Genomic DNA, 13,163 nt, shown 5'->3' with positions numbered 1-13,163 from the left:
TCAAGGGAAGGATGGTAAGCCTGATGAAATATTCTGGAGAGGGGGATCTTGGGTTGGGAGATCTGCCCTTCAACCACCGTTATCCCGTTCAGGGAGAGGTGGCTTTGGTTATTTCCTAGAGAGGTTGTCAGAAGGGAACTCAAGCAGGTAACACGCGGCACCTGGGGGGGCTGGGCTCGGGGAAAATGGGAGATGGCAGTGGGGGCCCTGGGAGGGGAGGAAGCCAAGTGGTTGCACTGCCTACGAGGTCATATATCTTTGTCCTGGGCACATTACTCCAGGTTGACACTCCCGCTGGCATCTAACTTTTGGGTAACAACTCCCCCTTCCCTCAGGACAAATCCTCGTTTCCTTTGTTCTCTGCCCACCGGTACTGTTTCAGAGTTGGTAAAATTCCATTTGGCTGCTTGGGAGCTGGTGGAGCCGGGGGAAGGAGAACCCAACGAAAACAACATGTTTTTCCCTGGTTAATGCATTTTCCAGATACTCCTTTTGCTCGTCTTGAAAACAAAACGGCTCTTCTGCATAAATTCCCAATTTGTCATTCTCTCCGGCAACACAACAAGGGTGAGAACGAGGGGCAGGAGGAGAGTCTGGGGAGAAGCTGGTGGTATTGGGGGGGGGGGGTCACAGCCATTAAGCAGGAGGAACACCATCCTTCCTGCAAGAGGGGGTGGGGTGCTGGGAGGTCTGGCTAGCCCTCCCGCCCTGGCTATCTCCGTAAACCAGCAGCATCTGGGGCAAGAGAAGGGCCTCAGAAGCACACCAGCTAAACTGTAAGGCGGGGGTCAGAGGTGGGCAAAGTACAGCTGGTGGCCTGGCTTTCTACAGCCTGCAAGCTAAGAATGGCTTATGCGTGTTTAAAGCATTGCTTTAAAAAATGTGATTGAGACCACGTGCCCCACAAAGCCTAAAATATTTATAATCTGGTCCTTTACAGAAAAAAAATTTGCCGACCCCTGCTGGGAAGAATGACAAGTGGAGGAGGGGGGAGCTGGGTGATCTCTAGTGGTGACCAGCAGGCGAGGGGCCCATGAAGCAACGGTGGGCAAGGCAGTGTGGCCTGTGGATGCTGGTCCAGCAGTGCCACTCATCAAATCCCAGTTGAGCAAGGGCGCAACGGGCAGGGAAGAGTCGGTACGTGGAGGCTTTCCTGCAGCCGGCTCCCTTCTTCCCAGGGCCTGGGGATGGCTCCTACCCCAGTTCTGATGGCTGCTAGAACAGAGAGCAGGGTGACAGCTGTGTAAAGAGCAGCCGGAGGGCAGGAGGAGCGGAGGGGTGCAGGGGCTTGCCGGTTCTCAGTTCTGTTCAAGCCACAGAAGAACCTATTCCCTTGACTCTCCTAATCTGCACCAGTGCCATCGTATCCGTCCGCAAACAAACTGTGGCCTGGAAGCCAGGAGGCTCTGCTGGGCATCTTGTCTCATGCAGGCACCAGCTGGATTCCCAAGGGTCCTTGGGTGGGGGAAAGCCCCGGTCCTTGCCTGGATGGGCCAAGTAGGGCATGGGCAGCATGGATGGCCAGGCCAGGGCAACGGGCCATTTGCACGGGTGTGGGAAGCTGGCATGACAAGGCCTCTTCTATTGGGGTGCCTCTGCCAGGGGCAGCACTCCTGTCTGCGCTGGAAGCTTGGACTGGGGTCTCAGCTGGAGAGGTAGGAAGCTTGGAGGGACCTGCTTGCCTTCAGAATCCCCACCATCTTGCCAATGAGCTGGACCTTGATCTTGGCCTTCCCCTTCCTCCTCCCTTTCTCCTCTCCCAGGCTTAGTGCTGGTCTCTTGCTCCATGAAAAGTGCTCCCAGGGAAGACCTGGGCGATGGAAATAATCCCCAGAGCCTGGAAGGAAGGTCATGTTAGGCCGGAGGAGTCGGGTGATATCAGGGACCAAAGCCCAGGTCTGCCTGGGCTCCGAGAGTGAGTGCAGATGCCCAGAGCGATGCCAGAGAGAGGGAGTGCGGTGGGCAGGGCTCCTACCTGTGTCAGGGCGGGGGTGGGGGGGGGCAGCACGGGACTGAGTTGGGCGGAATGAGGAATGGCTGCAGTTAGATACCCAAGGTGGTGGTTACTTCTCAGGCCTGTGCACTTGAAAGAAGCTTCTGATTTAGAAAGAACGTTTCCTAAAGCTTTGGGGGGAACATCTGAGGTTTGTCCTCAGGGGATGGGTCATTCTGGGAGCCGGAGGACAGGTGGCTGCAGAAGGTCAGAGAGGCAGAGGACAGGGCTGATGGCAGGAACAGGGGAAGCGAGAGGGAGGGAGGAAGTGCGGGCGCAGGAAGGTGAGCAGAGTCGGGTTACAGGGAAGGGGTGATCTGGAGGCTTGGAGGCAGGGCCCAGGTTTGGGAGGAGGGGAGGAGGCTGGCAGGGAGGCCGGGAGCAGCCTGGGACTAGCCGGAAGGGGAGGCGGACCTGGAGGCCTCTCCAGCATTGTCCAGTGTCCCTGATGACTTTTAGCGGGGGCTGGGGGGGACCTTCTCCGAGCCCCGGGAGGAATGGAAGTGGGGGAGTTGGGGTCCTCACAGGGGCAGCTCAGATAAGAATCCTTCCATGCGGGGCTTCAGGCACAAGCCTCAAGCCGCAGGAGGCTGGAGAGGGGTGGGCAGAGTCTGCTTGCCTCAGAGGCAGAGGGGCCCCGGAGGGCCAGCCGCTCCCCAAGGAGATGAGGGGAGAGAGGCTGGGTTGGGAGGTGGGGGCCGGCTCGCTCAAGCGGGGGACTTACAGGAAGGATTTCATGTCCAAGCCTCGGTTTCGAATCTGCCCCACCACGTGGTCCCAGCTGCCCGGGTTGGAGCGGCTGCGGCCGCCGGCCGCCCGGTACTTGGAGCTGGCGGAGGTGCCCTGCCGAGCCTGGCCCCGGCCATAGGCCCGGGGGTTGGAGCCCGGCGCCGAGGCCGCGTGGGCCTGCAGCTGGCCCAGGCTCTGGCTGGTGGTGGGCTGGCTGGGCTGCCGGCCCCGCTGGTGCTGGCTCAGCGGCTGCTGCAGGCTCTGCTGCCGCATCAGGGTGCGGGGTCGCTGGCATTTCGGCTCTCCCGTGGAGCTGGGGATAGACTCAAGGGTAGTGGCCGTGGACAGGGTGGAGTCCTCGAAACTTGGGGCCGGTGGAGGAGAGGAGAGAAAGGAGAAGCAGGTGAAGGGATCACAGTGGAGGAGAAAGAAGCCGAGGGTCAGGACTAGGAGGCCCCAGTGCAGGGCGCGCTCTGCCGGACCTCGCGGGGCCTCCATCCCGGTTGTCGCCGCCGCGCCGTAGCGTCCACCACCTCACCCGGGAGGCCACCGAGCCCCGCGCCCGCCCAGAGCCCGCCCCCACCACCACCCCTGGGCTGGCCCTGCCCAGCCCACCCCACCCTCTGGCCTTAGCTTGGGTGGCGGAAAAACGCCTCTCAGACCGTGGGAGCTGTGCAGGCTGCGTGGTGAAGGCGGCCCCAGGGCCCCGGACCTGGCGTGCTGGAACGGCAGGGAGCAGCCGCCGCTCCCTCCCGCTGTCTCGCTGGGGGACCCCAGAAAAGTCTGCCTCTGTGATCTAAGTACGGATGGCCTTTGGAGACACGAGGAAATCCAGGCCAATGCAGAGCTGGCCTAGTAACGTGTGACGAGACAGGGAAAGCCGGCCTTTCTTATGCTTGGGCCACAGAGGCTGGGGACTGTCCCCGGACACCCTCTGTCCTTGCGCCTCTGCCTGGTTGCCCTGGCTGCCTCAGGGCTGCAGACCTTTGCTTTCTTTCCAGGGTTCCTTGTTTCTGAGGTGCAGGGTCCCTTCCTGATTTCTTGGGAGTGACTCCCAGTCAGAGGAGGGAGCCTGGGAAAGGATCAGATGAGGCAGGAGCCCCAGGAACCACCGGTCTGGTCACTTTGCCCCAATTCTGATAAAGGACAGGGTGACTATGCATTCGCAAGAGGGCGCGTAAGGGGGCAGGGACACACGGCTGATCAGAGGCAGGATGAGGTCAGAGGAACCTGGGCTCAAGCTCCAGCTCTGCTGCTTCCGAACCATGGGACTTTGGAAGAGTGAGCCCAGCCCTCAGTTTCTTCATCTGAGTGTCTTCATAAAGCCCGGGCGAAAATCATCCCTGAGCTGCCTCTGTCCCAAGGTTGCCATGGGGACCCAGTGAGGTCAGGCCCGGGGACATGTATTAGTTAACCGTTCCCCATGTCAGGGGTATCTACAAATGTCCCAGGAGACGGAGGTAGGAAGAGTCAGAGACCCCAGGCTTCCCCAGGCAACCTGCCTGCTTCATTCCCCCGGCCAGAGACATGAGCACATCCCACAGGCAGAGCCAGAACCTCAGAGGTCCCAGCCTCCTCCTCTGTCCCCTCCCTCTGTCTCCCAATCTAGTGGTCAAGGGCAGGGGTGGACCAACTGTGGCCTGTGGGCCACATGTGGCCCACCACTTGTCTTTGTAAATAAAGTTTTACTGGAACACACTAACTTACATCCTGTCTATGGCTGTGACAGGCTTGAGACGGCATGAAAGATACTATGTGACTTGTGGAGCCTAAAGATTTTCTTTCTGGCCCTTTACAAAGAAAGCTTGCCAACTGTTGGTCTAGGGCCACCGGGCAGCCACGTCCCCCCCCCTCCCCGCCTCCCCGCCCAGGCTGTCTGCGGGAGGGGCTCCAGGGCCCTTGGAACCGCTTTCACCACTGCAACCAGACCCCAGCTTTGCTCCCCACGAGCCTACCCTGGGAAGCAAAGGACAACAGTTAGGCTGCCCCTATGGGCTAGAGAGAGAGAAAGAGAGAGAAAGAGGGAGAGCAAAAGAGGGAGAGAAAGTCAGAGAATAGAACAGAGAGAATGAGAGAGAACGAGAGAGAGAGAGAAAGAGAGAGAGAGAGAGAGAGAGAGAAAGAGAGAGAGAGAGAGAGAGGCAAAACATGGCTTTGGCTGGGAGCTGGGGTCCTGGAGGGGGCAGCAGTCTTGCTCAGCTCGGGCCTGCAGCCCGGGTTACCACCAGGGTCAGGCCGGGGAGGCCCACAGCCCTCGGGGGGGGGGCGGGGGGGGGGGGGTAGGCAGGGCAGGACGACACTCGGACGGCCTCCTCACACGGTTTCCTATCACATCCCAAATTAGTCCAATTTACAACCTCTCAGTCACAGGAAACTAAAATTGGTGCCTGCAGGCCTGGAGCCAGCGGATGGCATGGAGGCTTCAGCCGGCCTGGAGTCTGTGGCCAGAGTAGGCTGGGGAGGGTGGGGTGCTGGGCCTGGCTCTCCGGGGAGTGTGGGGCTTCCCTCCGAGACCTTTCTGAGGCTCAAGGGAGAAATCGGCCTGTGCGCCTTCGGGCCAACAAGCAATAAGGTCTCGGCACGGTGGCCCTCTGTGGTCCCAAAGTGGGAATCATAGGCCTTCTGAAGAGAACCGGGGCGGGGTGTGTGTGCGGTGCTGAATCGGGGCAGGGTGTGTGTGCGGTGCTGAATGGAGGCAAGAGGACAGCCTCCAGCTAAGAACGGTCAGGGCTGCCAGTCTTCTAAGTGAGAGGCTGTCTGCTCCCTTAGCTGGGAGTGAGGCAGTTCTAACAGCTGAAAATGGAACGTACGTCCCAATGGGTGAGAATGGTCATAGTTCAAAGGATTTAGAGCCTGGAAAGGCTCAGCTGTGGGGAAATGGAAGTTTCTAGAAGCCAAGATGAGAATAAGGCAGCCCCATGGTGGGGGAGGAGAGAACATACTTTCTGCTGTGAACAGGGGCCAGCCCTATGTCCACGGCCTAAGAGAGGGACGGTCTTGTCTGGAAAGCTCAGAGAGCTTTTAAAAAGGAAACGGCTCTTCTGTCTGACATCCAGACCACCCTCGTCAGAAAAGAGAAGCTAGCTGGGGCGCTCAACAACCCAACCGCCAAGAACACACCACCCACCAGCTGACAGTGGGACAGCTCACTGCCCAAGACCGGGACAGCCAGTGGGGACGGCTGAGATGAGGATGGCCCCATGGGGACAGCCCAGCCACTCAGGGTGGGCCCGCAGGACAGATGGGGGAATGGTGCGAGCAAGAGTGGGACAAGCCGATGGAGGCGCCTGATGGTCAGAAATGGAATGGCTCAGCCTCTGGGTCTAGAGCCACCTGCTGGCTGTAAGGGGAAAGGCTGGTGAGTGGCATCGAACACAGGTTGAGAGCGGGCCAGCTCCCCAGGGATGGGATGGTCCGATGGCTGAACGACCACGGGTGGCCCACAGAGGGATGACCTGACGGCTGGGATGGGGCGGCCAGTCAAAGAGGACGGGATGACCTGAGGATTGAAATGAAGCCACCTCAGGGGCAGAAAATGGAATGGCTTGGTCACTGGCAAGCAAAGAGACTGATGCGGGGCAGCAGCCTCCGGCTGGGATGCGACACAGTATGGCTGTTGCGCCCGATGGCAAGGATGATGTGTGTCTTGTGAAGGAATGGAATGAGCCAGAGGCCGAGGACGGCACCTCTGGGGGCAGCAGCGGGCGTGCCGGGGGGGGTCCCGCTGTCCCCGCTGGCGGGGGGGCCGGCCCGAGCTCACGGCTCCGGCTCCGGTGGCCACAGGGCCATGACTCACTTGGACAAGTTGAGCTTCCCTGCGGCCAGGTGGCTCTGCACCGTCCGCCAGCGGCCTCTCCCCGCCTTGCCACCGCTGCCCGGCTCGCTGGGGGCAGCCCCGCCGCTTCTCAAGGCGTCCTCTCCGGGTGGCGGCACCGGTGCTGGCTTCTCCCCCGGCCGGCCTTCCCGCTCCACCGCCAGCCCCGCCGCGGCGGCCACCTTGGCGCCCGACAGGAGGGTGCCACTGGAGGCGCGCGGGCCAGAGGGGCGCCGGGGGTGGCGGTGGGGGGGAGAGGGCGGGCCACACGGGGGGGGGGGGGGGGGAGAGGGAGGAAAACAATGACAGATAAAAGGAAGAAAGAGACAGTGAGAGAGGAGGAGAGAGACAGACGGACAAGAGACAGACAGAGAGAGAGAGAGACACATCAGCACTGCGAAGTAGGTGAACAGCAGAGCCTGCAGAGAGGAGAGAGGGGGCCGGGCGGGCTGGGGTCGGAGAACAACGCACCACGACAATGGAGGGGCGGCCCCTCCCCACCGCCTGGGGCAGGGGCGGCGGGGGTGGGGGGGAGGGCAGCCACCTCCAACTCTATCCCACAGGACAACGAAGGGTTAACGACGGAGGAAGAGCGGGCTGTCCAGGCCAGGAGGCCCCAAGGCAGGGAGAAAGAGAAAGCCGTGTTAGTCAGAATTCATCACCCCCACCACCGTCACCGCCATCGCCATCACCGACCACCGCCACCGCGACCACCGACCACACCGCGACCACCGACCACCACCACCGAGCAGCCTGGGCAGCGGCACACAGCAGGGAGGAGAAAGCGAGCCACACCGAGAGGGAGGGACCAAACGGGCAACCCCATCCTGACTGCACAGAGAGGGGGGGTGGGGGCCGCGGAGGGGGGACCCACTGTGGGGGTTAGGGAGGCTCTCCTGCTCGGCTGGCCCTGGGAGACAGGGGGGGAGGGGGGCAGGGGAGAGGGGGGCGGGTGGGAACGGGAGGGAGAGGGGAGGCAGGAGGGGTTGCTCGTCTCCATGGTCGGCCTGCCCATGGGTGCACCGGTTGGGGGAAGTCGGGGACAGGAGCGGGAGGGGAAGTGAGGGCGTGCGCAGATACTCGGTACATAGGATCAAACCAGGTAAAGTCACTCACTTGAGGGACAGTCGTGGGTCGCCATAAGGGGCGTAGGGTGAAATGTTTAGAATAAACTCCTTGGGAGGATAGGAGCTCCATTTCTGCTGCACTGTGCTCTCATTGTTATTCCAAAAGTCTCTGTCTAGATCGCTGGAGGGGCAGAGAGAGAGGGGAGAAAACAGGGAGATACAAGAAGAAACAAGAACCGCAAGTCCTGCGGGGGCAGAGGGGACAGGGGCCCCGGGGCCGCGCACACACAGAGCGGAGAGGGCCAGGGTCTGCTCCTGCGGGAGGAAGAGAGGGGGCAGCTGCGCCCCATGTGGATGTGCACACACGCGCCCGCACACGCTCACACGCTCGAGGGCCGAGGGCCGGGAGAAGCCACGCAGAAAGGAGGCCAGCGGCTGGTGGGCGGGCTGGAGCCTCGCGCCCCGGAAGCTGGTGGGAGAGAGAAAGATGGTGAGAGGGGAGGGGAGGAGAGGGAGGGGGCGGGGGGCGGGCCTGGGGGAGGATGGCGCGGGCAGTGGGAGGAGCAGAGGGTGCTGGTTTCTGGCTGGAAAGAGCTGAAAGGTAGATCAGACCCTGCTGCCGACGTCTCGGGGGCGGGGGGGCCCATTGCTCCTGGCCTCAGTCTCCCCACCTGCCAAACCAGAAGGTTGGCCATAGCCGCTGGGCTGTCGGTTTTCCCCGCAGTGGAGACCCGAAGTTCTCTACTCTCCTATCCACCTCCACTGAGCCACTCCTGGGGCAGGCCGTGCTCCTGGCCCATCTTTCTCCTCTTCCCGTCGGCCCAAGGTCCCCCAGCCTCCTCTGCTCTCTCCCCTCCCAGGACACAGCTTCTGCGGGAGCATGGTGGATCTCAGCCGAGCTGAGGATAGGCTCCTCGTTGCAGATATGGTGGTTGGGTGGCCTCCCAGAGAAGAGAAGGGTCTCCAGGCCTCTGACCTTGCTGAGGGTGTGACCAGAGTCATCCGGAGCCCTTCAGGTCCAATGTTTTGGGGCCTGTGTGGAGGGAGACTGCCTTTCTCTCTGGGGGTTGATGGGCAGACTCAGCCCCAGGCCCTTGACACGTACCTGACCTGCCAGCCGGGGTAGCCTCTTTCTGTGCCCCTGATCCTTTTCAAGGTGGAGCTGTTAGGTCTGGAAAGGACCCTCTGACCCATTCTTCCCACCCCCTCCTGCTCTGAGACAAGTCACACCAATGAGGCAGATAGGCTGGAAAAAGAGAGAATGTGGGGACTTCTGCTGGGGGCTGGCCGCAGAAGCCTCGGCCAGCAGGAGGCACGGCCTGGAAATCCTAGGAGCCAAAGACAAGAGGCTCCATCAGCTTGTCAGGCTCCTGGGGCCCTGAGGAGCAGGCCTGGGAGCACAGGGAGAGGAAAGGCAGAAGAAACAGGCCAAAGGAACATTCTAGAAGGGAGTCATGCCAGAGCCCTCAGAAACACATCTAGGGAAAAGGGCCCTAGGAAGTGTTGGGGTGAGGCCCTGCCACTGCTCAAGGCCAAGGCAAGGGCCATGTTGTGGGGGAGGCACACCCTCTGAAGATGGGGCACATGTGTTCTTGGGGGACCTGCTTCTCTCCCCCACACCCCACACCAGAGCTTGACCTTGACCTTGGTTCTCTGTCTCAGACCTGGGAACAAAGGAGAGAAGCTGAGTGGCCACCACAGGCCCAGAAGAGATGGTGGTCCTGGCCCAAGGGAGGTGTGGGCAGCATCTGTCTGTCCAGAGCTCACCTTAGAAACGTCTCACAGGGACTCTGTACACAGGGTTCGAAGCCAAAGTCCTGAGTCAGACTGTGAGAGGCAGTGGAGGCTGACGGGGGAGAGGCAGGACAGGCCCTCAGCCCTGGGAGGCCCCTTCCTGGAGAGGCTCCCTCGACAGAAGACCCTATTCCTGCCAGAGACATCCTTTGGTCCACCTCCCCCAGTGTTACAGAGAGATGGAACAAGTTGGAAGGCCTCCCTCCCCATGTCCCCTCCAGATCTCCAAAATCAAGTGTCCTCCAATCCTAGGTCCTGCAGAGAAAGAGCCACCGGGGTCATCACTGCCAGGCTGGTTTCCCACCCTCTGTTCCAAGGAGCTCCAGGGTCCCTCATGTAGTCCGCTGCAGTACTGGAGAAGACCATCTTTAATTTTAAAAGTCTGGGACACACAGGTTCCTTGACTGCAGGACTTCTCAGAGGCTTTAATGTATCAACGAATACCCTAATCTCCAAGAGGGGGATAGAGTGTGCAGTGCTTCCCAAACTCAGTTGGTCACGGAACCCATGAAACCTCAGTAATTCATGGAACAACCAGTAATCATTTATGGAGTGCTTTGAGGAACACAGTTTGGGAACCACTGCTAAAGAATGCAACTTCCCAGAATCCTTGACAAAAGATCCCTTCAGAGGAGGTCCTAAGTGCAACGGGTAAGCCCTGCTTCCTGACACTTGATTGGCTTTGGGCTCTGGCAAGAGGTAAAGGCTGAGGAACCTAGGGGCATGCTGAGTGGTGGCTTCCCTCCCCTGAGGCAAAGGCTCTGTAGCTCAGCAGGTGGGCAGAGGCGGCAGCTATAGAAGCAGCCACCGTGGCCCTCCCTTTGTTTTCAAGAACATTCGAGGGTGCCGAGGGTGCCGCCCTGCCCCAGCCTGCAGAGCCCGCTGCCCGCTGTGCTGTGCTGTCGGTCATCCCATCTCCTCTCGCGGGCCCTTTCCACGACTCTCTAGAACATATCCATCCCAAGGTTATGGTCACTCGGCAGACAGGCGCGCCCTGGCCCAGCTGCAAACTGGGTTAGGGGCCCCGTACGGAGGCGGCACAGGGGCTGGGCCAGGCCCCACGTGGTCCTTCCCCGCCTTCAGAAAGCTGGGGGGGGGCTGCTGCACTGGGCATCAGCCCCTGAGACCCGCCAGCTCTCTGCTTTGAAGACTGGAGAGTGTGCAACCAAACCACTTCAAAGGCTCCCCGAGGCCTCCTCCTGAGCCTCCTTCCGCCCCCGACCTCAGCAGGCCCCCCCCCCACTTGCCCGCGCCCCACCCCCCACCCCTGCACCGCAAGGCTCGCGCCAGGAAGATTCTGTGAAGGCCCCAAACAGGGTCAGAGCAAGAGATGAAAACAGAGGAGGAACAGCAAGGAAGCCCTCAGGGGCAGGGGAGAAGGGGAAGGGAGAACACGGACTAGAAGGAGGGACAAGGCTGTGGGAAGGGGGCGGAAGGCAGGGTATGGGGTGGGGACAGTGCGGGCCTTGAGTTATAGGAAGGAAGTGTGGGTCAGGGAAGGTTGGGGTGGCTCCCCTTCAGGTAAAGCCCCTTGCTGGCAGGCTCGGCCCTTGCTAGGCTAAGGTGGAGGGGAAGGCCTGGGTTCATCAGAGAGGAACCTTCCAGAGAGAACCCTCCTGTCCAGAGCCTCCAGCCAGGAGGGGTGGTTGGTGGTGGGGGCCGCCCTGCTTGTGTCCCAGTGACCCTCTGCCATGGGCTGGCTGAGGTGGTCTGCAGAAGGCAAACCCACCTCCTTGAAGAGGGATCTCAGAGCAAAAGCAGGGAGCCTGGGAGGGGGGGGGGGCGTCTGAGGCAACAAGACAGGCCGTGGGGACTGGGAGTGCCAGGGAAGGAAAGAGTCCTCACTCTCCGCTTCCCAAGTGGCCCAGCACTGAGGTCTGCCCACCTTCCAGGTCACCCTCAGGACCCCGATGAGGCCTTAGAGAAGAGCCTGAGCCCCCCAGGAGAGGGGATCCCGGCGGGGGGCGGGGGGCTGAGATACGCGGGGGATCTAGGAGCCTGTTGGAATGGCTGCAAAGTGACGGTGGAGGGAGGAGGCAGACAGAGCGGGAGTGACAGCGGCAAGAAAATGGAGCTGGGGTCCTTGGAACATTGGGAGGGTCTGGGGTGGGGGGTGGGGGCACAGGCAGAAAAGCTAGAGCACGGAGCCACCCTGAGGCAGTAGGAGTGTGCGGGCAGGGGGCAGGGGGCAGGGAGAGAGAATGGTGCCCTCCCAGTGCGAGGGGGAAACTGAATGGGTGTGTGGCCAGCTCCGGGGAATGGGAGGCTCCTCCCACGTGGGGCTGCCTGCGTGTTCCCTCCCCAAACTCGAAGCCTGGCACCTACTTGATGGCCTTCTTCTCACTGCGCCCACGCCCTGAGTCTGGCGTGCCCGCGGTCTCCAAGGAGTTCTTGTAGCGTTTGCCCTGTGGAGACAGCACGAGGGTCACTCCGGGGAGACAGCACTGCGCCCTCCCTGCCTCCCCAGCACGGGCCTGGGTGGGGGGCAGGGGGAGTAGGCTGGGGCCCAGCCTTGGCCACGAGCATCCGGGGGCCCTGTGTGAAGCTGTCACCACCGTGGGGGGCCAGCTCCACTGCTGTCTGTTTCCCCTCTGGTAGCCCCTTGGCCCCATGAGGCCTGAGGACCGACTCTGCCCCTCGAAGGGCACCCCAACCCCGACCCCCAAGGATGGGGCCCCTCCTTTCTGCCTATCTCCTGGGGCTCTGGGCTGACTCCCAGAAACACACCTCCCTCTGCCACGGACAGACGGCTCTCAGGCGCCTGGCCACGTCATATGGGCCACGTCACCACCCCCAGATGGTGGGGGTGGCATCCTGCAGGGGCAAGGTTGGCAGTGGCCCGTGACGTGAATGGTGGGGGCAGGGAGAGGGCCCCGTGCCCAGTCCGGCCCAGGACCGGGTCCAGCACTGTCTGGGGGCTCCCTGGGGTCCTCCTGCCTTGGGCAGTGAGGCAGGACAGGGCCCAAACACTCTCCTTTATAGGAAGGCAGCCTCAGGAAGAGAGGCTGCCCACTGGCTCTGAGGCCGGGGCAACTTGGCCCGCACCCCAGAGTTCCTCCCACCAGCTTGGGGTCGGGGGAAGGCTGGGCAGGCCAGGCAGGGGGTTGGGGGGCAGGTGTCTCTAGGTCTCCTGGTGAGAAGAAGGGCCGTGGCTGCAGTGGGGACCAGGCCTGCTGCTGGGAAGGTGAGCCCCATTCACCTTCTCGGTTTGGGTTTCTAAATTTAGCTCCTGCAGAGCCGGGCACCATTAACATTCCTGGCTGCCACCGAGCGTCCTCACGCGCACCCACGGGCCACGGGCCTGGGCCCCGGGGCCGATGCGTGCAGTGGGGTGGTGACAGCCCAGACACCCACACACACCCACACGCACACCCGACGTGTGCACACACATCTCCCCACCATCCTGTCCTGTGCTCAACACTGCGGCCACGACAGTCTACCCTCCCTGAAACAAACGAAGAGCCGCACGGCCGTGTCCCCAACACTCCTGCTGGCTGCAGCCCCTTCCAGGCCCACGGAGCGAGCCTGGCAGAGCTGGCGGGGTTCCCCAGAATGCTGTGGGCAGAGGGGCAGACTCCTCACTCTACCCCCAGCGCCCCCAGGTCTCAGGGGTGCCAGGGTCCTGGTCCCAGCACGCTGTACCCTCCCCGGGTCACCCTGGTCAAGTCCCTTGTCCTCTCTGACCTACTTTCCCTCCCTTCTGAAAAGGGGTGTTGTCACTGGATGAGCCCCAGGTCCCTCATCCTCCTCATAGATAGGACAGGTC

The 13,163-nt window shown here is 61.7% G+C and overlaps 1 protein-coding gene across 8 annotated transcripts in view; it reads right to left on the bottom strand.

Annotated features, from left to right (window-relative positions):
• Nucleotides 1–13,163, bottom strand: part of SYT7 (synaptotagmin 7) — a 59,702-nt gene that overhangs the window by 18,662 nt on the left and 27,877 nt on the right. For 2 of the 8 annotated variants that reach the window (XM_059404423.1, XM_059404429.1), the window contains exons 3-6: nucleotides 11,723–11,802; nucleotides 7,653–7,784; nucleotides 6,519–6,743; nucleotides 2,718–3,086 (exon numbers count right to left, since the gene is read on the bottom strand). In XM_059404423.1, the coding sequence (XP_059260406.1) occupies nucleotides 2,718–3,086; nucleotides 6,519–6,743; nucleotides 7,653–7,784; nucleotides 11,723–11,802 (806 nt within the window). Of the gene's footprint in view, nucleotides 1–2,717; nucleotides 3,292–6,518; nucleotides 6,744–7,652; nucleotides 7,785–11,722; nucleotides 11,803–13,163 lie in introns of those variants that run through there. The other 6 variants (XM_059404438.1, XM_059404431.1, XM_059404451.1 and 3 more) reach the window with 6 other exon arrangements.

Source organism: Mustela nigripes, chromosome 1, assembly GCF_022355385.1.
Source record: "Mustela nigripes isolate SB6536 chromosome 1, MUSNIG.SB6536, whole genome shotgun sequence".
In the NCBI taxonomy this organism is placed as follows: Eukaryota; Metazoa; Chordata; class Mammalia; order Carnivora; family Mustelidae; genus Mustela; species Mustela nigripes.
The sequence above is the reverse complement of the archived record's forward strand: the minus strand, read 5'-3'. Positions and strand labels throughout refer to the sequence as shown.